Genomic DNA, 27,746 nt, shown 5'->3' with positions numbered 1-27,746 from the left:
GGATGAAAAAGAAAACTAGCAATGGTATGTAAAAATAAAATAATTTATTACAAAGAGATGATAAAGATGCAATGAAATGCAAGAACATCAATATACAATACATACTACATGTAAATTTACATTTATCTTCAAATGTGACGCAACTGTTTTTCACAACCTTTTGAAAACAAATCTATACCTATTGAATCTCAAATAATTGACAAAAATAGGATTATCTTGAACTGGCATGGTGAGTAACACCAAAAGCATGGACGGACATGTTAAAATAAATCATTTTCGAAAAATCTAACAAAGTCTCCCTCAAAATCAGAACCAAGGGCGGGTAATCATGAAGTAGCCAGTGATGAAGAAGACTGCCACTAGTGAGAAGGCAAGCGTGTACATGGGTGGGTCTGCTCCATAGCTCTTGGTGATAGGGTATAACAGCTCCGTCCAGCATGCATCATATTTACACACAGTCTGTTCAAAGTCCTCATAATATCGGGCACATGTGTCAGTAGTGCATGATGGATCTTTGGAAGTATAGAATCTGTAAACAAAGAATGTCTTGCTTCAATATTTTGAAATGGGAAAAAATGTTATAAATGTAAGGTACTGAATCTGCAAACAATCACCAAGCAGTGATACCAAAATAAAGCCAGTTGTTCACATCTGTGTTGACATATTTGTTTCAAAAATGCTTCACCAAGTAGATTAATCTCAGTTAAAATATAAGTAATGTGATTTCTGGTATTCTCCACTATTTGGAGTGGGTTCAAGCCAGCTTTCTGCAGGATAGCACATCCACTCAGCGTTTGAAGGAAGTACTAGTACTGCTAAATTTTTAACAAATGCTAAATGAAACAAAACTACAGATGCTGTAGATGCTCAGATGCAAACTGAGGATCATAGACAAGATGAATTCTGAATAAAGCCAACTGACACAGGATCCTTATATGACTAAGGGAGGTAACCAATAGTTCTGATGACCTTTGCAGAGTCACACCATAGAACTTTTGAACTGGATGTCAGTGAAATATTCCAGCAATAGCATGGTGGGGACACCAGAAGTGGACTTCACACATTGTACTCGTGCAGAATCGAACATGTGTCTTCAGTGTGACGATCTTAATGCCCTAGTTGAACAGCAATGCTGATATACTGTCAAGGCTACATACTTGATTCTTGGTTCTGGCACCGAGGCTGGAACCTTGACAAAGGTGACTGAGCTGGTCAGAGTAAATGTCTGCACATACTGACTACTGTTCTCACAGCGGGCTGACTTCGCTCCACTGCACTGCATCCTCCAGTGTGACTTGGTGTAGCTGTAACAAACATACAATTTCAGACTCGAACCACCTCAAGTTCTGGACTTAAGATTTTCAAAGCTCTCGTGTTAAGATGGTCGTAGTGAGGGAGCAAGTGAGTTGAGTTTTACTCCACGCGCAGCAATATTCAAGCCATTTGGACACAGTCTGTAAATAAGTCTGGACCAGACAATCAACTGATGAACTACGTGAGTATCAATCTGCACGATCCGGTCTCAATAACATGTGTCAAATAAGTCAGCGAGCCTGATCACCCTGATCAATCTGATTAGTTGCCTCTTACGACAAGCATATTCGCTTTTTGTGGCAAGCATGGGTTGCTGAAGACCTATTCTACCCCAATATTCACGGGTCTATGAAGGGCCATACGTTAACAATAACTTGTGACAATACTAGCTCAAAGAGAGCTTTGAACGTCTAGCAACTTCTGATTTCAACTTTCATATAGGATCCTTTTCAAAGAAGTTTTCAAACCCTACTGCAAATGTTGTCTTGTAACATCATGGGAATATCTTTACTAGTGTTTTCTCACAATGAAGACAATATGAATATACTTGTATTTGAAATATTTCAGCATCATGGTCTGTGTCTGACACAAAAAAATATTTCTTATGCAAACCTTCCATTACATAATAGTTTTAATTTTAACATCAAGAAAACTGAACACCACTGGTGATGATAATGTCATAAAGACATTATGTCAATTTATGACACTAGTTTTAGTGAGCTGACAAGTTATCAGGACTTGGCAGCTGACTGCTTCCAGAATTCACTGACACTTTGGCCTGACTTGCCACCTCCTGGACTCATCACAGACTCACTGACATCCTGGACCAATTTTACCACCTCCTGGACTCATCACAGATTCACTGACACCCTGGCCAGACTTACCGATGTCTGGACTCATCACAGACTCACTGACACCTTGGCCCGACTTACCACCGCCTGGACTCATCACAGACTCACCGACATCCTGGACCAACTTACCACCCTAGACGCAGTACAGATTCACTGACACCCTGGCCCGACTCACCACCTCCAGGACTCGCCACAGGCTCACTGACACCCTGGACCAACTTGCCACCCTGGACTCAGCACATTCTACGTGACTATCCCCCTGGACTGACTCATCACCTCCTGGACTCATCACAGACTCACTGACATCCTGGACCAATTTTACCACCTCCTGGACTCATCACAGATTCACTGACACCCTGGCCAGACTTACCGATGTCTGGACTCATCACAGACTCACTGACACCTTGGCCCGACTTACCACCGCCTGGACTCATCACAGACTCACCGACATCCTGGACCAACTTACCACCCTAGACGCAGTACAGATTCACTGACACCCTGGCCCGACTCACCACCTCCAGGACTCGCCACAGGCTCACTGACACCCTGGACCAACTTGCCACCCTGGACTCAGCACATTCTACGTGACTATCCCCCTGGACTGACTCATCACCTCCTGGACTCAGCGGAACTCACTGACTATCCCCCTGGACCAACTAACCAACTCCTGGACTCAGCAAAGACTCAGAAGCCTCTCTGTATCATGACAACAGCACTTCTTTACCACGACAAGAAAAGTTCCTCTATACCATGACCACAGAAGTACATTGTAACATGACATCAAAGCCCTCTGTACCATGACAACAGAAGCCTGAGTGTACCATGACAACAGAAGCACATCTAACCCATGACAACAAATGTCTCTGTACCGTGACATCTGTCACATAACCAGAGCACCAGATAAGCTTTGGAAAATGTGGGTATGATACCCATACATTTGAAACTGAGTATTTCAGATTTCAAGAGGGTATACTTTTTCATACCCACAATTGTTATTTCAAATAACAACTTTAAGTGGTGTAACATTATTGTATTTAATAAGAGACATAAGACAAAATCCTCAGGGTTAACTAATAATGATAAATTATAGCTAACAACTAATATCGCTTTATCCACTTGTTCTGAAAGAAATAACATGTGCCTTTGTCTACATCTGTTTTCATGCCACAAACAACTAATGTTACAAGTTCACCATCAATTGAAGCTGATTGTCTATAAATTTATCTAGCATTCCTCTAATGAAATCGTTTTGTATTCGTAGCATTCAGAATATATACTTAATTTTGCGTGTTTAAGCCTTTGACCACATTTGCTTGGCATTATCAGCTGTTTACAGGACATGTAGAAAGAAAACAGTGATTTGACTGGACACTATCTACAGATGGACCAATCATTATAGGGCTGACAAGCCATGTCTGTTATTCTGTGTGGGGCATCTAAATTTCGTTTAGAATTATTCCAGATTCTTTTAATCACGAAAATTTGGAGATGGAAAAACTTACTTCATTTTGAGTAGCTTGAATTAATACAAGACACAATATGATTTTCATTTAGTGGGTAACTTTTCTAAAGCTGCTTATCTGGAGCTCTGCACATCTGATCCCACCTCCCACAACAGAAGACAAAGCATTCTACCTGACTCGAGCTCCGACCACCTCTCTGATTGTGTAGTTATTGACCTGTCCAGTGTCACCATACAGAACCACCAGATTGACTCCACTGGTGATGTTGGCACAGACCCCTCTCACATTGTCTACTGGCAGGTACACATCATCGGTGGTGTTGTCTGGCACTGTGCTGTTGTCAACTGTTGTCTCGTTCAGGATGGGCAGGTCTCTGGCAAGTCAAGAGATAGTTCATCATAAGGAGTTACACAACGATGGGAAGGTAGCACAGCTTTTGCCTTCAGGCACATCATCCACAGCAAAAATAAATTTTAAAAATTTGCATATTCTTCACAGTACCTAGGACTGGATATTGCTGAAATTTTCTTATTGCGATATATTGCGATATGTGTTGCCAATCACATCGGGCGAACTGGTTCATTGAAAGTGTACCACAGCATATCACATTGTGAAGTTCCAATTGCAATATATTAGTTAACTGGTCACCTACCCCTATTCTTTACTATGCCTAAGGGTACCACTCTGAAATTGAAAACTATAGGCTCTTGCAATACTTTTGCCCATGTGTATACTTGTAAACATTGCAATTCTCACCAGTAACCAAAGTGGGTCATTAATGGCTCTACCAGACTGAGTAGCAAGATTTGGTCAGTTAATGTAATATCATCATTCCTTCACTGCATGGGTTATTGCTTCAGTACCAATCACTGTATCGTCCAGTCCAGGCTCAACTATTTATATGACTGCTGTCAATAGTTGCAATGTTGCTGAATGTGGCTTTCAAGAAAACTCATTCCTCAGATGATAACACTGACTCACCTGAGAACTGTTACCCACATTGTTGAGTCAAAGGGGTCATTGTAACCTTGACGACCAATCAAATCAGACGGCATCAAGACACTGAGATGATTCAGGACCAACTGTCTACAAAAAATAACATGCTTGGTGAAAGATCCAGGTTAGAACTAATCTTCAGCGACTTATGCTTGTTGTAAAAGTGACTGATAAGTGGTCAAGCTTGCTGACTTGGTTGACACATGTCATTGTATCCAAATTGTGTAGATCGGTGTTCCTGATGTTGAGAACTGTCTGGTCCAAACTCTATTATTTACAGACTACTGCCATATACGTGTAGCTGGAATATTGTTGACCGCAGTGTTAAACAACAAAGCAACCAAGAGCTAAACCTGAGTGGTTCATTCATAGTTCAATGCTGAGCTGTAGGCCAATCATAACATTATCCTTCTTGCTAATGTTGCTATACCCTTGAAAATATGGGTTAGAATTCGCCTTCAGCATTTCATTCTTGTCATAAATATTGATGCTCATGAATTAGGTCACTGGATCGTCTGGTCCAGACTATTATTTGCAGACAGCTGACATATAACTGGAATATTGCTGAGTGCAAGGTTAAACAACAGAAAACAACCTTTGCTCCTTGAGAGCTGAAGAGGTAAGAATGAGTGTTGCAAATACAATATACACATTTTCCACTGTATGTCAAACTGCTGTTTGATCATCAATAACTGGTAAATGGAGCAAAAAGGTTTTTTTCATGGCCACCATGACACTTACATCAGGTAGTGGTTCAATTCAATCACTTCAGTATGGATCAGGAGTTAAAAATGCAAATCAATCACCTTAGCAAACATAAATCATTTGTTATTTGATATAAACATGTAAGGCTGCGTGAAAGACTTGATACAAGTTACTGGTCAGAGCTTTTAGTTTATGACATAGAAGTGACTTTTACTGGAGATCTGAGCAGTTGTTGATTTGGTCAATGTTGAGTCTCAGGTCACAGCTGGTCAGTATGTCCTCGCCAAAGGTCAGAGGTCGTCGAGTTGCCGAGTAGCACAGGCCATCGACACCTGCATGTGAAAGTGAATCCTCATGAACAATAAACTTCAACGAAACAGCTGTAGACAGCAGATGGGACATTCTGAGAAGTGCAGTAGCAACAGTTTCTTTGTCATGTCACAAGTGGTGAGTCACATCATGAGTTTGGGCTATGATCTCCATGAATTATGTCTAAACTATATGGACAGGTGCCCTCTAGAGAACAGAGCATAGAATTCAGATGGTCACTGGATTTTGTTTAAAGCACACAAACTGCCTCCATTGTCTTGTTGAAAGAGCATCTTCCTATTGCCTGAATGGTCACAGATATGGGACAGAACTGATCTTCAGTAACCCATGCTTGTCGTAAGAAGTGTCTAAACTGGATCAGGTAGTCAGAATTGCTCCCTTGGTTGACATGTCATCATTTGCCAACTGGATAGATTGAAACATTTATGTTGATCATGGCATTGTCTGGCCCAGAATCAATTATTCACAGACTGAAAGCAGCTTTAAACAACAAACAAAACTCTAGATGGTCAATGGCTTTATCCCTGGCCAAATCATACATATGCATGTTAAAAGAATTGTTGTTACAAAGATGCTACCCACCTGTTTGAAACACAGACATCTGTCTGCTGGTGTTCCGGTCAACGTACAGAAGGCTGGACGAAGCATCGTTGACTGGACACCCACTCATTAACGGTTTACCATAGTCGTATCCTGAAAACACAATAGTGAGTGAGTGAGTTAGTGGTTGGTTGGTTGGTTGGGTGAGTGAGTGAGTGAATGAGTGAGTGTCTGTGTATAAATGAGTGAGACAGTGTGTGTGTGTGTGTGTGTGGATGTGGGGTGGAGTGAGCGAGTGAGAGTGTTATCCAAACTTGACCATTTAAGCAACATTTTTTAAGATAGAACTATTTACTGAAACGATTTTGACTAAATTATCACCTGGTTTTCCAGATCGGTCAAAGATCCCAGTTTGGTTTTCGTAGTTGTCAGAGCTGTCACTCTGGATGGCCATTTCATGCATAAATTTCACATCAAAACTCTGTGTCAGACTCGGTGGGTTGACGCCCAACGTAATCGGTGCCAAAATAACTGTGGCATTCAGATTAATGATTCGTTGACCAGACCAGGTGAAACTGTAGCGAACATCCACAACCACATTGTTGCAAACATTTGATGCAAGTGACGGAATCGGAGGTCGACTATAACCATCATCCCATGAGCAACGCGGAGGAAGTGACGTCACAGTCTCCTGACCTTCATTATACTGCAAGCAAGCAGGTTCACTACAAGGCAAGCTGCAGTTTTCTGTGTTCAGTTCTTGTTGAAAGGTCCATGACACCGTGGGACTGACCAAATCGCTGTATTTTACAGATGATTTTACATAGCTTGTATCACTAACATCACAGTAGTAGCTGACGTATGTATTGCCAATAGTTCCACCGTAGGTCTCAAGAATTCGATATGCCTCCGGACATGGAGGGTGAGACATGGATGTCATCTCTGCGTACATCCTGGCACTGAGCATTGAGTCTGCTGTGCACATGCTGCGGACATTGTTGTGCACACAGTCAGATGATCTGTCCTGCAGGAACCGGACTGGCACGACGTTGAGGCAAGTCCCTCCCATGGACCTTGCTGGCAGTGTGAGCACCCCCCTGGGGGAGGAGGGAAGGTCACCCCTTCTGGTCCTGATGCTGGCACCTTCCTTGTACCCAACTAAGCCCGAATTAGGGTCTGTGAATCGACGCTCTGTCTCCCTGCAACAAAAACATCTTGTCAAGGAGTGAATTCCTTAAAGTGAATCGATGCTCTGTCTCCCTGCAACAAAAACATCTTGTCAAGGAGTGAATTCCTTAAAGAATTTCAAAATTTGAGATACAAAGTTAGACTGTAATTATGACTGTGGGGAGATGAAAGACATCAATCAAAATAGGAAAATTTATTCAGTAAGTCTAGAAACAACAAAGAACAATAAAGATTCAGAGTTGGGCTAGTGAATAACCAGAGGGCGTCAGTCGATTGTACCTATAGGAGTATGTAGTCGTTTGCTCTGACAGCCGGGTGTTGAAGGCTGTGTCTGTCTTCACTGCTGCTGTGTTGCCATAGAATAGCCCCAGTAGGGCATTAGTCTCGAACTCCACACACATCATTGGGAACCAGTCTTCTTTGAAGGTATGGTTAGAGTAACAGCTGCGAAATGGTGTCACAGAGCCTTGGCCTCCGTATGGACCTGGCAGACAGTAGCTGAATGTCTTTCGCCTGTCAGCTGTGCAGTCCTGTAAAGCAAAATGTTTTCATGCACCGTTAATCACTTTGAAAATAATGTACGTAGGAAAAGTATATTGTACTCTGCTGAAAACAATTGTATGTATTATGAATACTTATTTCAGTATTACTTAGTCTACTGAAACTTAGATGGGCAGTAATAACTGAGTCTGGACCAGACAAACCTGTAATTGCTATTGTCACTCCATGACGTAGGGTATGTTGCGACTTAAAGTCACTGAACCATCTTGGTGCCATTCCTCTAAACAATCGTAGTGATAAGATGATGTAACTTCCGTACTTCAACATAGACTTACGACAGCCATAGCACAATGACTGCATTGTGGAACAGGCCTCTAATCTGTTTACCTAGTTGTATACTGGATGACAAGACTGCTGAGTAAACAGGGAATGCTGACTTACCGCATCACAGCAGCAGTTGATGTCACAGATGGAGTAGGTCAGGTCACAAGGACACGGTGCCACTTCCACAAAGCTGGGGTTCTGTATCACCCTCTCCGAGTCCACACTGCCTGACGCTGAAACATCCATTGATATTATCAACTACTTTCTCTCTGAACCCTACACACAAAACACTGGAAATACCAGGAAGAATTAAATACTCTTGTCTTCATTGAGCGACCACCATCTTCTACATTCTCACATCTACTGATGCTATAATCACTTGTCATTATCTATTAGACCTCAGTAACCTAAAAACAAGAAAAAGACATAGTCATCAATATTCCCATTCCCCTACCAGTGCTGTGTTCCTATTTTGATAACTATTCCTTCTCCCTACAAATAGCAATGCATAAGCTGTTAAATGAGAAACTCTATTCCCAAATGGAATCTGTGAACTAAGACAAGAAACGCATAACAAGGGCAATAACTCTGTAACAAAATGTAACACAGTTTCCATTTTTAAACTCCATGAAAGCATTCATGTCCTTAAAATATACACCAAATCTGGATTCCCTATCTACAACAATTTATAAGAAAATCTGTCCCTACTGGGAATGCCTAGCACCAAGTCAAGAAACACATGCAAAGGGCCATAACTCTGTAATGAATAGTAGCACAGTTTCTGTTTTTGAATACATTGTGTTGAAATTCTCTCTGAAAAGCTTATGAGGTGCACTAAAGTTTACAGCCACATGACATCTCATCCTAATGTGTACCCATTTATTGTTAATGGACAGATGCTTACGTCAAGCATAACTTGTCTGTTCAGAGACTCCATATGTAACATATTGGGTTGGAAAAGATGCCAAAGATTCTGGGATCAAACCAATGACTACTGGATGCTAGAATTGCACAACATAATGCTTTGAATGCAGTCCATTTTCTGGAATTTGCAAATGTGCGATTGCATGAAAGACAATAACAAAATGTTGACAATGATGTACTTGGTGCTTACATGGTCCCCCGGTGCAGTTGGTGCAGAAGTCAGGGGTGAGGTCATTTGCTGTCAGCATAGCTGCTGCCATTCCTGTGTACTTTGGTGTACTGTCCCTCACACAACAAGTCAGTACAACCAACTCTGTCACCGGGGCAATAACCGCCCGCGCACGTCGGACAGTCACTGTTTTGTATGTCTGACCTTTCTGGAACAGAATGAGATGAGATGAGATGAGATGAGATGAGATGAGATGAGATGAGATGAGATGAGTGAGTGAGATGAATGAGTGAGATGAATGAGTGAGTGAGATGAGTGAGTGAGTGAGTGAGTGAGTGAGTGAGTGAGTGAGTGAGTGAGTGAGTGAGTGAGTGAGTGAGTGAGTGAGATGAGTGAGTGAGTGAGTGTAAGAAATATTCCAGTATGTAAATAATCTGCATGAGAAACAGAAACATTAGTCTTGAAATCAATGAAGTAAAACACATTATCTGCAAGGTCATAACTGTACAGCAGATGAAGGATTTTGATAAAATCTCACTGAATAAATACATATGTAATATGTCATGCCAAAAATCCAAGCATCTCGGTAAAAACAATATTTTCATGGTGTTCTTCACCATGAAAGTTACATAAGCTGCAAACCGTTCAAAACCACTTTTTCCTTACTTTTGTAAAAGTGAATGAGGATTCATCTGGTCTCCAAGGTGATGACAGGTCTACAGGGATGGGTGTAGTAATTGGCAAGGATGGTGTGGTTGTAGTTGCATTTGGGTCGGTGGTGGAGTTGTCAGTGGCTGCAAGTATAGCATTTAGGGCAATGTCACTAGCATGGCAGAGCAAACTAACACATGACACCACACATCACTGGATACCACAGTCTGACTTGTATGTTCCCCAGGGAGTTGAGAATGATAACTGGTAGAATACGGATTCACTGGTCAGGGATAAACCAAACTGCATGTGAGCAGCTACCAATACCTGGAAATTGTGGCAAATAATTATATTAGTAATAAGGCTTAAAATTGGTTGGTAGGTTGGTACATTGCTGAATGCAACACTCAGCAATATTCCAGCTATATGGCGGTGGTCTGTGAATAATTGAGTCTGGACCTGGCAATCCAATGAGCGATCAAGAGCATGAGCATCATTCTGTGCAAATCAGGTATGATGACATGAGGCAACCAATCAGCGAGCCTGACCAATAGTCAACTCTTACAACAAGTATGGGTTGCTGAAGATTAATTCTAATCTGATCTTCACAGGTCAATAAGGCCTACAAGTTAACATGCACGCACTGTTTGGAGAAAAAATGCTTCAGTGTTTGACCCATGTTTGTTTGTTTGTTTGCTGACACAGCAATATTCCAGCTATTGCACAGCAACTGAGTCTGGACCAGACCTGCCTGTGGTCGATATTGAAAACAAATCATTCATGCTATTATTGCACACACAATCAAGCAAGTCACAAATCATGTCTGTCAGGACTCATCAAAAACAGAATTTAGAATAACACAATACTTAATTGTTCAGCCTTAGAAACCAGTTCCACTGAAGTGTGCACCAGGAAACTAACTATTTTAAGTCTACAACTCTCAGTAGTCCAGTCTGAAATGATACACTCAAGTGTGAACCAGGAAACTAACTATTTTAAGTCTACAACTCTCAGTAGTCCAGTCTGAAATGATACACTCAAGTGTGAACCAGGAAACTAACTATTTTAAGTCTACAACACTCAGTAGTCCAGTCTGAAATGATACACTCAAGTGTGAACCAGGAAACTAGCTATTTTAAGTCTACAACTCTCAGTAGTCCAGTCTGAAATGATACACTCAAGTGTGAACCAGGAAACTAGCTATTTTAAGTCTACAACTCTCAGTAGTCCAGTCTGAAATGATACACTCAAGTGTGAATCAGGAAACTTACTATTGTAAGTCTACAACACTCAGTAGTCTAATCTGAAATGAAGTCACATGGCTGTCTGATTATCTTGGACTCAAAACATACCTTCATGCCCTACTGCCTGTAAAACCATCAATAACAGTTTTGTCAAATTTGGCATTTTTTTCCCTTTAAGAAAATAATTTTTTTCTACATCACCATTTGAAAAGTTGAATGTTATTCTCAGACAGATGCTTGACTGAATGGATGGGCAAATAATTACAAGAGTCATCAGAAGATGACAAATTCCCCATCCTCCACAACAAATTTGAATGAACAAATCATCTGACAGTTACTTAAGTCCAACTCGATTTTTTGGACTAGGTCAAAAATGTTTCCAGTAAAATAAGAAAATATAGAATGACAAAAATCTTTAAATAGCAAAAGGCACTGCTTCAGGTTCTGTTTGAAATATTTACAAACTTTTGCTGAAAAAAATTGAAAAGTTTTCGAGTGAACACCAAAAATAAAATTATTATGGACAAGAGAGGTATTAACTCTGAAGCATATGTGTGTAGTTGGTCTAGTGCTGCCAACACAACAATGACTAAGTCCAACATGACACAGTAAAACATTTGCCACTTCATCTCACAGGGGGGTGACTAGTGTAAAGTATTCACACATGCACACACTCTGTGATGATTCTTCAACTGAGAGATGAAAACAGACACTTACACTCACATACAGTTTGATGATAAGGAGATTTAATCTAACAACACATCTAGTATTTCAAAATGATTTGATGAGCAACAGGTGAAATGACAACAAACATGCTACAGTTGATAAGGCTAACGTCTATTTATCACCATCTTGTAACTCTTACCAATTGTTTGTTTCCAGGGTGGGCAAGATAGGAAAAAATAAAAGAAAAATAATAAATGATTGCAAAAATCGTGGACATGAATCAGTCATGGCCTCCAATATAATAACAGTGGTGTAACAAATGTTAGTGAATACGTTTTCAATACTGACACTTTTTCATTGACATTTTTTCAGTTGTATCACAAATAATGTTCATTACTTACACATTAAACCATAAGGATGACCCTACATCATGCACTGAGTCGTGACACAACTAGCTATTCACAACATGCATTGTAAACAACTAACAATGAGTTTATTGTCAGTATGCAGAATTATACTGACAGAAAATAATTTTGAAGCATTATACATTTTTAAGTCAGAGTAATCACACAGATAGGTTTATTTTGATTCAGTAGGTTCTTAATTCATGATTTATGTATTTCTTTGTTTGTATGTGGTTCCCATAATAAAAACATTTAACTGACAGATACTGATACAAAGCGACGTATCATATGAACCTGTGGCACCAAGGACACATTCACAGCTGATTTGTTAAATTATAAACAACAGATAACCACTCATCATGAAGATATGGTATTATTTCAGATAAGAGAAAGAAAAGATACTGACTTGGAGGACTTGTTGCTGGCGTTGTAGTCGGTGGTGATGTAGCTACAGGCGTGGTTGTGGCGTTCACTGTAGTGAAGTTGCACAGAGGTGTCTGAATTAACTGAAGGGCTTGGGTCATGCTGTCTGCCACAACAGCCTGACACTCAAAACTGATGCCATTGTCGACTGATACACCCGCATCTAGCACCAATATACCCTAGAAGTAAAGGCAACATATTAGTATCTGAACATTCTGCAGGTTAAGACCTCAGTCTAAGTAAACTTATCCTCAGTACATTTCGTTACACTCCACTACTGAGTCTAACAAAACCTTATGGGAGGTCGAGTCAGATAACCTTTGAGATTGACCAAACAGAATACAGTTTACCAAATTGCGAAAGTGCACATTCCCACATACCTTTTGAACTTTTTATCTTTAAAACATTTGTACCTGAACAATTCTGAATGCTATTTAGTGTACGCTCGCTTCCGGGTGATTGCACACCATGACAACAGTGAGTAAACAGTCACTGAAAATGGTGTTTTGGGCTATATTCAAGGATGTCATCTTGCGGAAATATTAGCTAATGGTAACCATGTCAACAGAAACCCCAAAGCGTATACACCGCAGGTCAAATAGTTGTGTTATATGTGGATTTTTGTTTGTGGAGAGATCAGTGTCAGTAGCTGTTGTCCAATTAGTTAAATATATTTAACCGTCCCGCGTTTGATTGGGCAGTCATTGGTCGCTCAAAGGTTACCTGACGCGATCTTCTACTAGGTTTTGTTAGACTCAGTGGTGGAGTGTAACGAAATACACCGAGACTAAGTTTACTTAAACTGGTAAAGACCTTGAATAAGAAGACAATCAGGTACTGTGCACAATGACTCTGGTACTTCACAGAGAGACAATCACTAGATATTGATACTTCACAGGGAGACAACCATGGGGTACTGATACTTCACAGTGAGACAATCATGGGGTACTGATACTTCACTGTGAGACAATCATAGGGTACTGATACTTCACAGCAAGACAATCATGGGGTACTGATACTTCACAGCAAGACAATCATGATGTACTGACACTTCACAAGGAGACAATAATGGGGTACTGATACTTCACTGTTAGACAATCATAGGGTACTGATACTTCACAGCAAGACAATCATGGGGTACTGATACTTCACAGGGAGACAACCATGGGGTACTGATACTTCACAGTGAGACAATCATGGGGTACTGATACTTCACAAGGAGACAATCATAGGGTACTGATACTTCACAGCAAGACAATCATGGGGTACTGATACTTCACAGCAAGACAATCATGATGTACTGACACTTCACAAGGAGACAATAATGGGGTACTGATACTTCACTGTGAGACAATCATAGGGTACTGATACTTCACAGCAAGACAATCATGGGGTACTGATACTTCACAGCAAGACAACCATGGGGTACTGATACTTCACAGCAAGACAATCATGGGGTACTGATACTTCACAGCAAGACAATCATGATGTACTGACACTTCACAAGGAGACAATAATGGGGTACTGATACTTCACTGTGAGACAATCATAGGGTACTGATACTTCACAGCAAGACAATCATGGGGTACTGATACTTCACAGCAAGACAACCATGGGGTACTGATACTTCACAGCAAGACAATCATGGGGTACTGATACTTCACTGTGAGACAATCATAGGGTACTGATACTTCACAGCAAGACAATCATGATGTACTGACACTTCACAGCAAGACAATCATGATGTACTGACACTTCACAAGGAGACAATAATGGGGTACTGATACTTCACTGTTAGACAATCATAGGGTACTGATACTTCACAGCAAGACAATCATGGGGTACTGATACTTCACAGGGAGACAACCATGGGGTACTGATACTTCACAGTGAGACAATCATGGGGTACTGATACTTCACTGTGAGACAATCATAGGGTGCTGATACTTCACAGCAAGACAATCATGGGGTACTGATACTTCACAGCAAGACAATCATGATGTACTGACACTTCACAAGGAGACAATAATGGGGTACTGATACTTCACTGTTAGACAATCATAGGGTACTGATACTTCACAGCAAGACAATCATGGGGTACTGATACTTCACAGCAAGACAATCATGGGGTACTGATACTTCACAGCAAGACAACCATGGGGTACTGATACTTCACAGTGAGACAATCATGGGGTACTGATACTTCACAAGGAGACAATCATAGGGTACTGATACTTCACAGCAAGACAATCATGGGGTACTGATACTTCACAGCAAGACAATCATGATGTACTGACACTTCACAAGGAGACAATAATGGGGTACTGATACTTCACTGTGAGACAATCATAGGGTACTGATACTTCACAGCAAGACAATCATGGGGTACTGATACTTCACAGCAAGACAATCATGATGTACTGACACTTCACAAGGAGACAATAATGGGGTACTGATACTTCACTGTTAGACAATCATAGGGTACTGATACTTCACAGCAAGACAATCATAGGGTACTGATACTTCACAGCGAGATAATCATGATGTACTGACACTTCACAAGGAGACAATAATGGGGTACTGACACCTCACAGTGAGACAATAATGGGGTACTGATACTTCACATGGAAACAATCATAGGGTACTGACACTTCACTGCGAGAAAATCATAGGGTACTGACACTTCACAGCGAGACAATCATAGGGTACTGACACTTCATGACACTTCACACGGAGACTGTAATGGGGTAATGGCAAATACACAAGCAAGCAAGGACATTATGGTGTAAAAGACATAACAGACTACAAAACACCACATAAGCCAAGCGGAGAAATACATTCCACAACCGAAGTAAAACACAAAGTAGCCATATTTTTTTTCACCCATGCATAAAAGGGAAAAGGGTTATAAATAGCATACCTACCAGATACAAACAACTCTAATAGTGAGAAAGCGTCAGTAGGTAACAACTTAGCAAAACAAAAAAACATGTGACTTGCAAGACACTTGAAATAAAAGTGAATGTTTGAGATACAGTGTGCTTGTGTGGGAGGGGAGATCATGTCACTTCCATTCCTGTACATTCGTGGATACAACAGGTAGCCAGCCATTCCAGAGAATGGTGAATCAATGACTGTATGCTCTCTTTTAAGCTGAGCTTGAGGTAACATGCATAAGACCAAAAGCAAGGTAAGTTAAAAATGTTATAAATAATCAGGTAAAAATTTAGGCAACACTTATTGATGTGTATTGATATCTACTGCCAGAGGTAGAAATCACCAGGGAAAAGATGTGGAATTCCAACCTGTTTTGACCAACAGGCCTTGGAAACATGAAAGGCCAGTCCCTGTAGTGGTAGCTACCTTGAATGAGCTGGAGTAAGCTGGGGTGATGACCGGGAGAAGGCTGACCGTCCCGACACTCTGAGAGAACACTGTTGAAGTGGTATCTGTCAACAGATCATTAATGCGTGAAGGCATATGCTAACATCTACTTTAAAAATGTTTCAAATGAAATTGCAAAATATTGCTAAAATATTACACGGATGCTTAAAAAACTCCTGACTTTAATTGTCCCCATGCTGTCTCACCTGCAGATGTAGTGGTGAGATACTGGTTGCCCCCACCCTGGGAGTTGGCAGTGCACATGACTTGAGAGAAAGGTCCTTGTGATGTGATCTGGTACAGAGCCTAGAAACATACATGCCACACCATAAGTATAGTTTTTATGGCAAGTGAGTTAGTCTATACAAAAAATGTTAGATGCTTAACTCGCATTATAGAATATGCTTTTTGATGTACAGGGGATCTTTTCTGGGTTACATCTTCCTCTCAAGACCTAAGACATTGTACTCCAGCATAAAAAAAGATGTAGTCCAGAAAAAATGATCTCTGCACAACAAAACTGTTGTAAAATACCATGCAATTCCAATGTATCAAGGTCTGTAGTGATACAACATGTAGTCCAGTAGTAATGCAACTCTTGTACTTCAACACCGTTAAACTGGACAGCACTGTTCATAAATAGCAAATACCTGGAGGAACAGTTGGACAAGAAAATGTGGTACACAACTACTTACAGTCTTTTTACTTTCATTGATATCCACTGTAACCTGTGGTATTGTCACATTCAGGCCACCTGCAAACAAAATGTTGGACATGTAGCAACTGGCACGCATCAAAATCAATAATTTCATACGTGGAATCCTGCATATCATTGCAATGACAACAGCATAAATTATCACAGAGTGAAGGACGTGACTATGTTTGAGGAAAATAAACAGGCATCGAGTTCAGCCTAGGTTATGTGAATCCTGACAGGTGGAGCAAGTCATGGAAATATATTTCTCTGGGTGACAGATCTCCTTTAATAAGGAATACCCAAAAGCTGGCATTTCCATACTGTTCACATTTTCAGTATCTTAATTCAGTTCCAAACTGTAACAAAAGAGATTGGTTTAGGTTTACACCTCTAGTACTTCAAGACGAGAAGGAGGGCCATTGCTTCTGCATATACAGATATCTGACTCACACTCTATTGCAAGGTAAACCCTGTGCCAATATCCACCCGAGTAGTAAGCAAGCATACATATAAACATTCTGACTCACATTACATTGCAAGGTAGATCGTCAGCCAACATGTACGGGTATGACCAATCACATGATGTGAATGATGCTCTGAGTGAGTGCTGAGGTTTCCTTTGAAACTTAAGATCAATCATATTTGTTGATCCCTGATCACTTTCTAGACAGACTCCACGGTGTAGTGGACAAAGCATGTGCATGGAGAGCGGAGGTCAGTCGTTCGATCCTCAGTAATAGGGCACTTGTTCTTACCCAGCCTGAACCTCAGCAATATGGGACAGGAACCAGGACTGCTTCGTCCAGTCAGTGCACTCTGAGTGAGGTATCCATGTTAAACTACAGAATAGTATCTTGCACACAATACAACTATACAGAACAGCAAAAGAAACACAACTGTTGTATTGTCAACTTTTAAATGGAAGACATAAACATGAAAGTTTACTTATGAGATTTCATTATTGAGATGACATGTGTTTCTTCATCTGTTCGGTATATATTCCAGTTTAGTAAAGTGGGCACAGAGATGACTATTCAAGTGCAAACATGTGCAAGTGAGGAATTCACACTTCACCTGATGACTTCTAAACTCAAAGTCTGATATTTGAACAACTTCCGAACTAGACACAGGCTCTCCAGACTGGCTCTCAGTCATGTTCTGTCATTACTATATATACTGCTCTTAATCATGTTCTGTCATTACTATATATACTGCTCTTAATCATGTTCTGTCATAACTATATATACTGCTCTTAATCATGTTCTGTCATTACTATATATACTGCTCTTAATCATGTTCTGTCATTACTATATATACTGCTCTTAATCATGTTCTGTCATTACTATATATACTGCTCTTAATCATGTTCTGTCATTACTATATATACTGCTCTTAATCATGTTCTGTCATTACTATACACCTGGAAATTAATCAAGCAACACCCCAATTTTTTCTATTGGAGCAACTTTGAAGTGTTCTGACAATCAAAATATGCCGGGTTGATATAGTTTGACACTTTTTTATTCAACAGACGATCTCTGACAAACAACTTAAAGGGAAAAAGTATCAAGACTTTGCTTTATTGCAACGAAATCCAAATTCTTAAAACTGTCTTAAATTCATGAAAAAATGGACACAATTTACTATTCATCCACAGACGTTGTTGTCAGGTGTATTAACACAAATGTCACATGGAAAGAAAGAACAGTCATCTGAGAGTCTGCACACCGACTTTCATCAATATCTAGTGTGTCCTCCCTGCGCACGCACCACCGATTCCAGACGCCTCCTCATTCCTTGGATGAGTCTCCGGATCTGATTCTGGGGGATCCTGTTCCACTCCTCATGCAGGGCAGCCGTCAATTCGTTGAGATTATGGACTGGTGGGTCTCTCTGCCTCACACGACGGCCAATAAAGTCCCACAAATGTTCAATGGGGTTGAGGTCAGGGCTCATGGCAGGCCATGGAATTCTGTCAATTGCATTTTGCCGCAAAAAATCATTTACAGCATGCGCCCTGTGAGGTCTAGCATTGTCGTCCATAAATATGGGTCTCGTTGCCAGAGGATGGTTCTCAAAATGAGGTACCACAGCCCTGTCAAGAACCTCCTGTTGGTAACGAACACCGTTAAGGTTGCCACGGATGGTAATGATATCCAACTTGCAGTTCATGGAAATGCACCCCCATACCATAACGGAACCTCCCCCAAAGGCCACAGTCTCCTGGATGTTCCGTGGAGCCATTGCTGTGTTCCTCTGCCTCCAGACCCGAGTACGACCGTCCACCATGTGCAGCAAGAACCGGCTCTCATCTGAGAAATGGACCTTCCTCCAAGAGGCAATGTTCCAGTGCAAACGGTCATTACACCAGGCCAGTCGGGCTGCCTTATGGGCTGGAGACAGTCTGGGTCGCTTGATTGGCCTCCTTGCCCGGTATCCTGCAGCTTTCAGACGATTCCGAACAGTCCTGTTCGAGATGGGTCTCCCTGGAAGCCACTCCTGTCTCAACCGAGAGCTCGAGTCGAAGGACCTGCGCCGTACAAGTCTCAGTAAAGCTCTGTCCTCCCGGACTGTGGTCTTCCTGGGTCTTCCTGGTCTAGGCAGGTCTTTAACTTCATTAGTGGCCCGGTATTGTTTCAAAAGTTTTGAAATTATGGAATGATGTCGTCCGATTTGAGTCCCGATTTGTCTTAGAGACATACCAGCATTCCTCATGCCGATTATTTGCCAACGAGTGGCCTCTGATAATTTCCTACGTGCCATGACATTGAAATGAATGAAAAACCGAATGCAATCGACAACCTGCGCTTGTAAACACCCCAGGGAAAAAGTGCATTTTTCGAAAGTTGAGGTTAAAGCAATGCACGTGCGCTGTGCAAGCTTCACGCGCGTCATATCAACCCATGAAAAGCTCATGCTGTATGTCAATACATCAAAATTGAATAATCAATCATCAAAATTACTTCGTTAAACTTTGTTAAGTTTTTATGTGTCTTTGAATTTGGTGTTGCTTAATTAATTTCCATATGTATATATATACTGCTCTTAATCATGTCCTGTCATTACTATATATACTGCTCTTAATCATGTTCTGTCATTACTATATATACTGCTCTTAATCATGTTCTGTCATTACTATATATACTGCTCTTAATCATGTTCTGTCATTACTATATATACTGCTCTTAATCATATCCTGTCATTACTATATATACTGCTCTCAGTCATGTTCTGTCATTACTATATATACTGCTCTTAATCATATTCTGTCATTACAATATATACATTCCTCCTAATCATATTCCGTCATTCACCTGATGAAGAGGCAAGATGTAGCCCAGAAATGTAGTGTTGCAAATATTAAAGAAGTTGTAAATCCATTCCCTTCGTTGTCATGGAGACACGTTACCAACTCACCATATACAGTTATCCGACAAGTGATGTTTACTGGATTGTCCATGACCACCTCACTGAAATCAGGGGGAATCAGACATATAGACAATACCTGGATCATGTCATACACTTACATCAAATGAAGTATTCTCACTGAGTCAGCAATTATTTAGACACCACAGCCATATAGCTAGAATATTGTGTGTGTGTGGAGTGGGGGGGGGGGGGGGGAGAAGGCTAAACAACAACCAAACCAAACCAATCTTTGCAACATGATATTTTGGGGGCTTAATTCTAAAAAAAATTGAAGATCATATGATGAAAGATTAAGTTTGCTTCCCTCCACCTGACAATATAACAGAATCTTTGCGGAAAATATCCTCATACTACTCTAAGCAAATTTTAGAATTCAAATTGCTAACTATATCACATTTCTTTGCTGTTTGCTGGTTTCACATTTTGCTCTTATACAGACTGATTCCTGGTTTATAGCCGGACCACTGCAAACACATGAACATCGGCATGAACATATGTCAGCAAATAAAATGGCAGTTATGACAAAAATCAATTTCGTTAGTTGGTCGATGGTGATTTTCTTGCATCAGCTTGGGAAGAAATAACAATTTGCATAACAATCAAATATAAAATGCACCTGTACCTGAGAGCAAGACTGAATGTAGATTCCAGAGTGTTGTCATTAGGGACTGTGACCACATCCTCACAGAAACTCACAATTGGCGCTGGGCGGACTGTAAGCAATCTGTCAATCAAAGCATAGCATGAAAAATGTCAGTCCAAAATTACAAACCAAAAGCCAAGAACTTACATTTGCTTGTTCAGTGTAATCGACATTGTCAAGCAGCTGTTTTTGCCATGCTGTAAATTGCATACTCTAAACATGAAAATTTGTCTTTACTTTTCCTCCTCAAGCCCTTGTTCCTTGGAGCTATTAGTCTGAAGCCATAGCCTAGTCAACCACAGGCAAACTGTAGCGCAAATGGGGTTGTGCAGCATAGAGAATATGACAAGTCTTCTTGTATGTGAGCGAAGCGAGCAAAGGTTGACAACATACTTCCCTCGCTTCGGGTGAACAAGAGTCATCAGAAGATGACATATCCCTCCAGCCCCACATATTTGCGAGGACAAATCATGTGACGGTTGCTTAATCTCTTTGTTTTGCAGAAAAATATTGAATGGTTTTTGGCTACTGCTCCGAAAACGAAGCTGATCCCTCCATTTTGAGAAGTCCAAAGTCCAAAACGTTTCCATTGAGACCAAGAAAATAAGAAATCACAAAAACCTGTAAATACCAAAAGGCACCACTTTGGGGTCTGCCACAAATATCTACTAAGTTTTACTGACAGATATTAAGAAGTTTTTGAGTTCTGCTCCGGAAACGAAACACATCTCTCACTTTTGAAACTAAGTCTGAAACGTTTCTATGGAAAACAAGAAAATATGAAATCCCCAAAACCTGTAGAGAGCAAAAGGCACCACTTTAGGTTCTGATTGATATATGTACCAAGTTTTGCAGGAAAATATTTAATGGTTTTTGAGTTCTGCTCCGGAAACGAAGCCCATCCCTCCAATTTGAGACAATGTCCGAAACGTTTCCATGGAAACAGTGAAAATAATACATCACAAAAATCTGTAGATACCAAAAGGCACAACTTCAGGTTCTGACTGATATATATACCAAGTTTTGCAGAAAAATAATATCGGTTTTTGAGTTCGGCTCCGGAAACGAAACACACCTCTCACTTTTGAGACTATGTCTGAAACGTTTCTATGGAAACCGAGAAAATAAGAAAACAAAAAAACCTGTAAATGGCAAAAGGCACCACTTTAGGTTCTGATTCATATATCTACCAAGTTTTGCAGAAAAATATTGAACGGTTTTTGAGTTCTGCTCCGGAAGACGAAGCCCACCCCACCATTAGACTAACACCAAAATGTTCCATGGAAAAACAAAATAAATAAAAATGCCAAAAATCTATACATAGCAAAAGGCACAACCATAGGTTGAGATTAATATATCTATCACGTTTGGTCGAAAAATATTGAACGGTTTCTGAGTTATGCTCATGAAACTAAATGAAGGACAGATGGACAGACAGATGAGGTGCTGACTGTATCCCCCTGGCATGTAATGTAGTATTTTTCATCTCAAAATAAAATATTGCCACCATCAAAGGTACACTCTCATTTCCTCACTTGGTTGTGCTCTCACATTTCTCATCCCATGTTTAATAATTACTCATGTGAAATATGTTTTATTCAACATTTTAAATGCCATTGGTGGTATTCATATTGATCTTCAACTTCATTACCCGTGCCAACTTTCGGTTGAACGGAGTGACGGAACAAGAATAAGCAGAAATTAAAAAGAAATACCATATTGCCTAGTATTTTACCATGAACCTGTTGGAGTTAATTTGTCTTAGCTGTTGTCACTATTGATAGAATTTTCGTAACATTTATTCTACATAAAAACACTGGCATAATGGGCAAATGAAGAAGGGAAGGTAACTGTAAGTATTCCATATGGAATAATACCCTCATGTTCCTTCACACTGTTGAACCAGAAGCTGGAAGGGGGAATGGAGGCGAAGAACGGTGTGATATACCAGGAGTTGCTCTTAAAATGTTGAATAAAAACATTTCACGTGAGTAATTGTTCAACATTGGGCTGGAAATGTGAGAGCACAGCCAAGTGAACAAAAGGGTGTATACCTTTGATGGTGGTGATATTTTATTTTGACATGAAAAATATTTTCGATGTACGAAGATTGATCATTTTCTCTATGCTGCGCAACCAACTTGTGCTACAGTTTGCCTGTGAGTCAACAATGGGTGAAATATCACCTGTCTACTAACAACTGCCTTGTAATTTACAAAATTTACATACATGCTACAAAGTAAACAGTAGCTGTCAGATACGGGAGATACCATTTGGGTTAGATCAGTGATATATGAACACCCTCCAATAAAAGGTTAATGCTGCTCTGCACGTTTCAGAGTTTTAAACTCTTAACAATTCTGTTCAATGTTCATGATAACTATAGACATTTGGTTCTGTTGTGACAGTCAGTACATACACAGGGGAGCTGAGAGAAGTGGAGGGACAGAACTGTGGCTGGGGGGGAGTGGCGCCAGTCGTTGTGTTGGCGGGGCAGGCCAGGCCCCTAGAAGTGCCAAAACATCGGATATCCACACTCCGTCCTGCTCGTGTCAAACTGCAATATCAAACATACAGTATTACAGTGGGTGGGTGGGTGAGTGGGTGAGTGGGTGAGTGGGTGAGTGAGTGAGTGAGTGAGTGAGTGAGTGAGTGAGTGAGTGAGTGAGTGAGTGAGTGGGGAACACCAGAAATGAGCTTTGCACATTGCTCCCAAATATGGAATCAAACCCAGGTCTCTGACATGGCAACGTAACATTGAATCCACTCTCAATGCTATTCCACTTATGTCAAACCATCTTAATACGGTGCAGGTCCAGCATGTTGATATCTATCGTGAGAACCACCAGAATGGTTATCGTGACCAACTTGGAAACATTATCAGGGCATACCAGTATAAACAGTAATAATACCGTGTCCATTTATACAGCGCCACAGTCCACACCAGGTATGCTTACAGTGCTATAGAATGAAATCAAAGCATATTAGTACCCCAAATAACCCAAGGTGCCTGTAAGGCACTAGAGGGTTATAGGAACATGACTTATCCCACCACTTGCTTGGTGAACAGAAGCAATTTGGCAACAAACCCACTTGCCTTAAGTGAGACTACATGTATGACATGTGCCTCGTTGTATGGCAGGACTGAAGTCCCATTACTGCTCAGGTGTAAAACTGTCACATACAGTCACCCATCCAAGGGTGACCATGTTTGGCAGATTGTCTCCCAGGAGTTTCTAGGACTTTAGTCCTGCCCCACAAAAAAAGCACGTCTTCATTACCAACAGGATGAAACTTCTGGCAAGACCAAGGGAGACAACTCTGAACTGTAGGACCATAAACTCCAAAGTCATTCATTCAGTTGTTTGCTGTTTCAATAAAACTATGAGTTGGGGAGTTACATCCTGCAGATTTTAGTGGTATGCATCAGCAAAAGGGAAAGGTTATCTCCCCTGGAATTTGTCATTCTCTTTCAGTTTTGTGATGGTAGTCAAGTAAATGGTTTTGTGTATCATGTTTATGGTGCTTGTGCCAGCAATGACTGGGGCTGTAATGTTGCTTGATGGTGTTTCTCTGAGTTTTTCCATACAGAAATAAAGCTTCCGTATCAGCACTGTTTTCTTTGTCTTGGCTGAACTGCCATTAAAAGGGGTATGGTGTAGACAGGCACAGAAACACACTCGAGTAAATTTCAGGATTCAAAGCCATGAAAAGTAGATTCTGGCACTGCACAGTGAGCTAAAATGTCAACCTTAAAAAAATTGTGAAATCATTGGTTGCTTACAAAGAATGAACCATTGCAGCCATGATCACCAAGACAAATGTATCAGTCACATCATTCCTTTGACTCAGAAATAAAACGTATTTGTAATCAGTCCACTGTGACAAAACAAACAGTAATCACATGGTGACTTACGTAAAGGAGATAGAACTGGAAATAGGGTTTCCTGGTGAGAAGCTTAGGGGGTTGAAAGTAACAGATGTATAGCCAAGTCTGTCATCACTAGCTTCGCAGGTGATGTCAACCTGAAAAATGTGGGTGAGTATAGTTTGACACTGCTTTTAGCATATATTCCCGTGATATTCCAGCAATATCACAATGGTAGAACACTAGAAATGGGCTTGACATGAACATATCCTGGGAATTTATCTTGGGTGTTTGGCGGGACAGGTAAAAACTTTAACCAGTGGGCGTCCCCACTGCCCCTTCCTGAAACATGTACTCTTAAGTATTAAAGCAGCTGGGTTAACAGTCAATTACCTATGAAATCAGGTAAATCCTCCCAAATGCATATTTTGACAAAATACTGATTGTTTTCATATCCAAATAAATCTGACTTTTGAGAAACCCTTGAGCAGAAGCATGTTATTTACGTCCTCAAATTTACCACTTATTTATTTCACCCAAATGACATATTAGAAAACAATCACATGCTTCAAGATAAGAGGAATGAAAAACCTACTGTATCTCTCAGTGCAACAGGTGTGGAAGGGTCCGCAAGATCAGTTATTTGGATGTAGATTGGTAGCGACTGTGGTCCTTGGTTGGTATTGAAAGAATATGTTGTTGTATTTGTAGAACCTGTTGAATCTCCTATGTGAACTGTACCAATTTCTGAAAAAAAGAAAGATCAGGTGCACAATATTATTGATGAGAGATCAGTTTTTCAACTTCAAATGTCTTAAAATATTAAAGCATTAATGAAATTATACAGACAAGATTGCATGATAAGTTGTATACATAATAATATACTAAAGACATTGTCATCAGTAAAGTATCCTGCCCCTCTTTTAATTTCATTGTTTCAATCTGTGGGCCAGATCTATTATTTAGCAGTTAGCAGATAGGACTTGGGGACTGAATCATAATTTTATATTTATTGTATTACCAGATACTGTTGAAAGATCATGATGAGTGTATTTTGGTTATGACATTACTGTCAGATGTGCTGTGATCTGGTGGACACTGGGACAGGATGTCACAGTCCAGACTTCTTGACAATACTAGAAACTCTGTCATCTCATCGTATTTGGAGACCATACCTGATTATGATGACTTTGCCCCACATGATTAACTAAACTGATGAAAGAAAACATTTTCCATTGCCTTTCACAATTTCTGATTAAAACGAACGGTGGTTTATCAAAGTCATGGATTGTTGTGAAAACAGTAAGCACTTTGAGTTGGACTAATAAATTACTGTGCTTGTCTCCTATTTGTTTCTGTCAACAATTTATCATGTGCTGTTTATTTGGATATGGTGCTGTCAATTGATAACCACTGTTTTCTTAATAAGAAAGACAAACTGTTAATCAGCCTTCTGAGTAACTTTTAGCATTATATTCCTGCAATGTCACAGCTGAGGACACAAGGAATGGGCTCCACATATTGAACCCATCTCTTTGGCATGATGAGTGAACGCTTTAACTACTTGGCTACCCCCAACATCCTAACATTCTAGGAGTTGATGAGTCAATAATGAAAAAATTAAGGTATTTCAAAACTTTGTGAGTGGTTAATAATGATAAAAGAATAAAGCAAAATAATACTCATTGCCATAATAATGTCACCTAGATCTGTACAAAGACTTTCTACACATACAGTGACATTAGTACACTCAGATTTATATCTGGTATCATTTTAAAGGCACAATGTCACACAACACTTCTCTTAAGAAAATAATCCATTTTTCTCATTAATCCTAACCATGAGCCCTCTGAGAATCTACCATATAATTTATTCGAAAAGATGTTACATATTTAGATTACAATAATAAAATAGAAAGTTTGAATGAATTACTACAACGTTACATGAAATGGAGTCTCGCACACTCTAAGGGCCTAACATTACTTCAAGTGAACCCCATAGAGTTATATCCCTTGGAGTTTTCTTTACAAATGTCCTACGCACAATTTGTGATTGAAACTAATTTGGAAAACACTGACAACACTGCATGCAACAGCTTTTGACGTATAGAGGGAGCAATTGTTACATTCTATACCTGGCAAGTGTTTTCTGTTTGGAAGCTGTCTGCTTTATAGTTTCAGTTATCGATTTCACGTAAGTTGTAAAATAAATAAGTCTATAAATGTATCAACAGGAAGCTAAAGAGACTGTATATGCCTCATTTTATGTATACTATTGGCCAAAATATTATCGAAAATGTGTGACATTGTACCTGTAATAGCTTCTTATATCTATTGCCAAGTCAGAGGAAAAAACATCAGGAATAATTGTTGCTGCAAAGTGATCATTGGCCACAACAGTTCGGTGTAAGGATTATATTAACAGTATCAATTTTCCTTTTAAAGTCTATGTGGTCATATTTAGTATGAAATGTGTACGTCATTTGAAACAGTAGGATTGAAATTTATATGTATATCATGTCACAGTTGTTGCATCAAGTGATAATTTCCACAATAACTATTAATTACTGCAGTGGTGTTGATTTTTGTAGACGCCTGAATTTTAGCATGTCTAGACATGATTCTGGGAGAGAAATAATGTAAGGTTTTTGACTGACAAAACTGTTTAGCAGATCAAACACTTATCAATGTGACTTCATAAACATTTACGAAATATATTACTTTCACATATGAGACAACAGAAAAGCACAAAAATGTCTGAGAGACAAAAGTCGTGCAGGTGCTTGTTTCAAAGTTATGACTTATGTTTACAAGCATGCACATTTCTATAAGAAGGAGCAAACGCACCTTGGCATGAACATTTGTCAGCAAATAAAATGGCGGCTAGGACAAAAATCAGTTTCGTTAGTGGATCCATGGTAATTTTCTTGCATATTACACATTATTGATGAAGAACTAAGCTCATGTATCCCAACACCCAGAAGGAATTCTTAAACTTTCCGCCATTGTTTACGCGTTCCTAAGAGACGATGT

The 27,746-nt window shown here is 40.1% G+C and overlaps 1 protein-coding gene across 3 annotated transcripts; it reads right to left on the bottom strand.

Moving 5' to 3' along the window:
* Positions 1-27: 27 nt before the first annotated feature.
* On the bottom strand, positions 28-27,746 carry LOC137293608 (mucin-3A-like). Of its 3 annotated transcripts, none has more exons than XM_067824254.1 (21): positions 27,561-27,746; positions 25,310-25,461; positions 24,763-24,872; positions 23,266-23,403; positions 20,826-20,927; positions 20,192-20,244; positions 16,773-16,831; positions 16,284-16,383; positions 16,057-16,142; positions 12,677-12,872; positions 9,972-10,099; positions 9,327-9,513; positions 8,330-8,445; positions 7,667-7,917; positions 6,581-7,398; positions 6,242-6,352; positions 5,544-5,661; positions 4,610-4,714; positions 3,801-4,001; positions 1,158-1,304; positions 28-529 (listed from the first exon to the last, which is right to left on the bottom strand). In XM_067824254.1, exons 1-21 carry the CDS (start codon positions 27,628-27,630, stop codon positions 307-309), a joined length of 3,471 nt encoding a protein of 1,156 aa, XP_067680355.1. In that variant the 5' UTR covers positions 27,631-27,746; the 3' UTR covers positions 28-306. The 3 variants fall into 3 exon arrangements, with proteins under 3 accessions (XP_067680355.1, XP_067680373.1, XP_067680364.1); XM_067824272.1 differs by having other exon boundaries at positions 9,972-10,021; XM_067824263.1 differs by having other exon boundaries at positions 16,057-16,127; positions 27,561-27,715.

Source organism: Haliotis asinina, chromosome 1, assembly GCF_037392515.1.
Source record: "Haliotis asinina isolate JCU_RB_2024 chromosome 1, JCU_Hal_asi_v2, whole genome shotgun sequence".
NCBI lineage: Eukaryota > Metazoa > Mollusca > Gastropoda > Lepetellida > Haliotidae > Haliotis > Haliotis asinina.
This window is presented reverse-complemented; position numbering and strand designations above follow the sequence as displayed.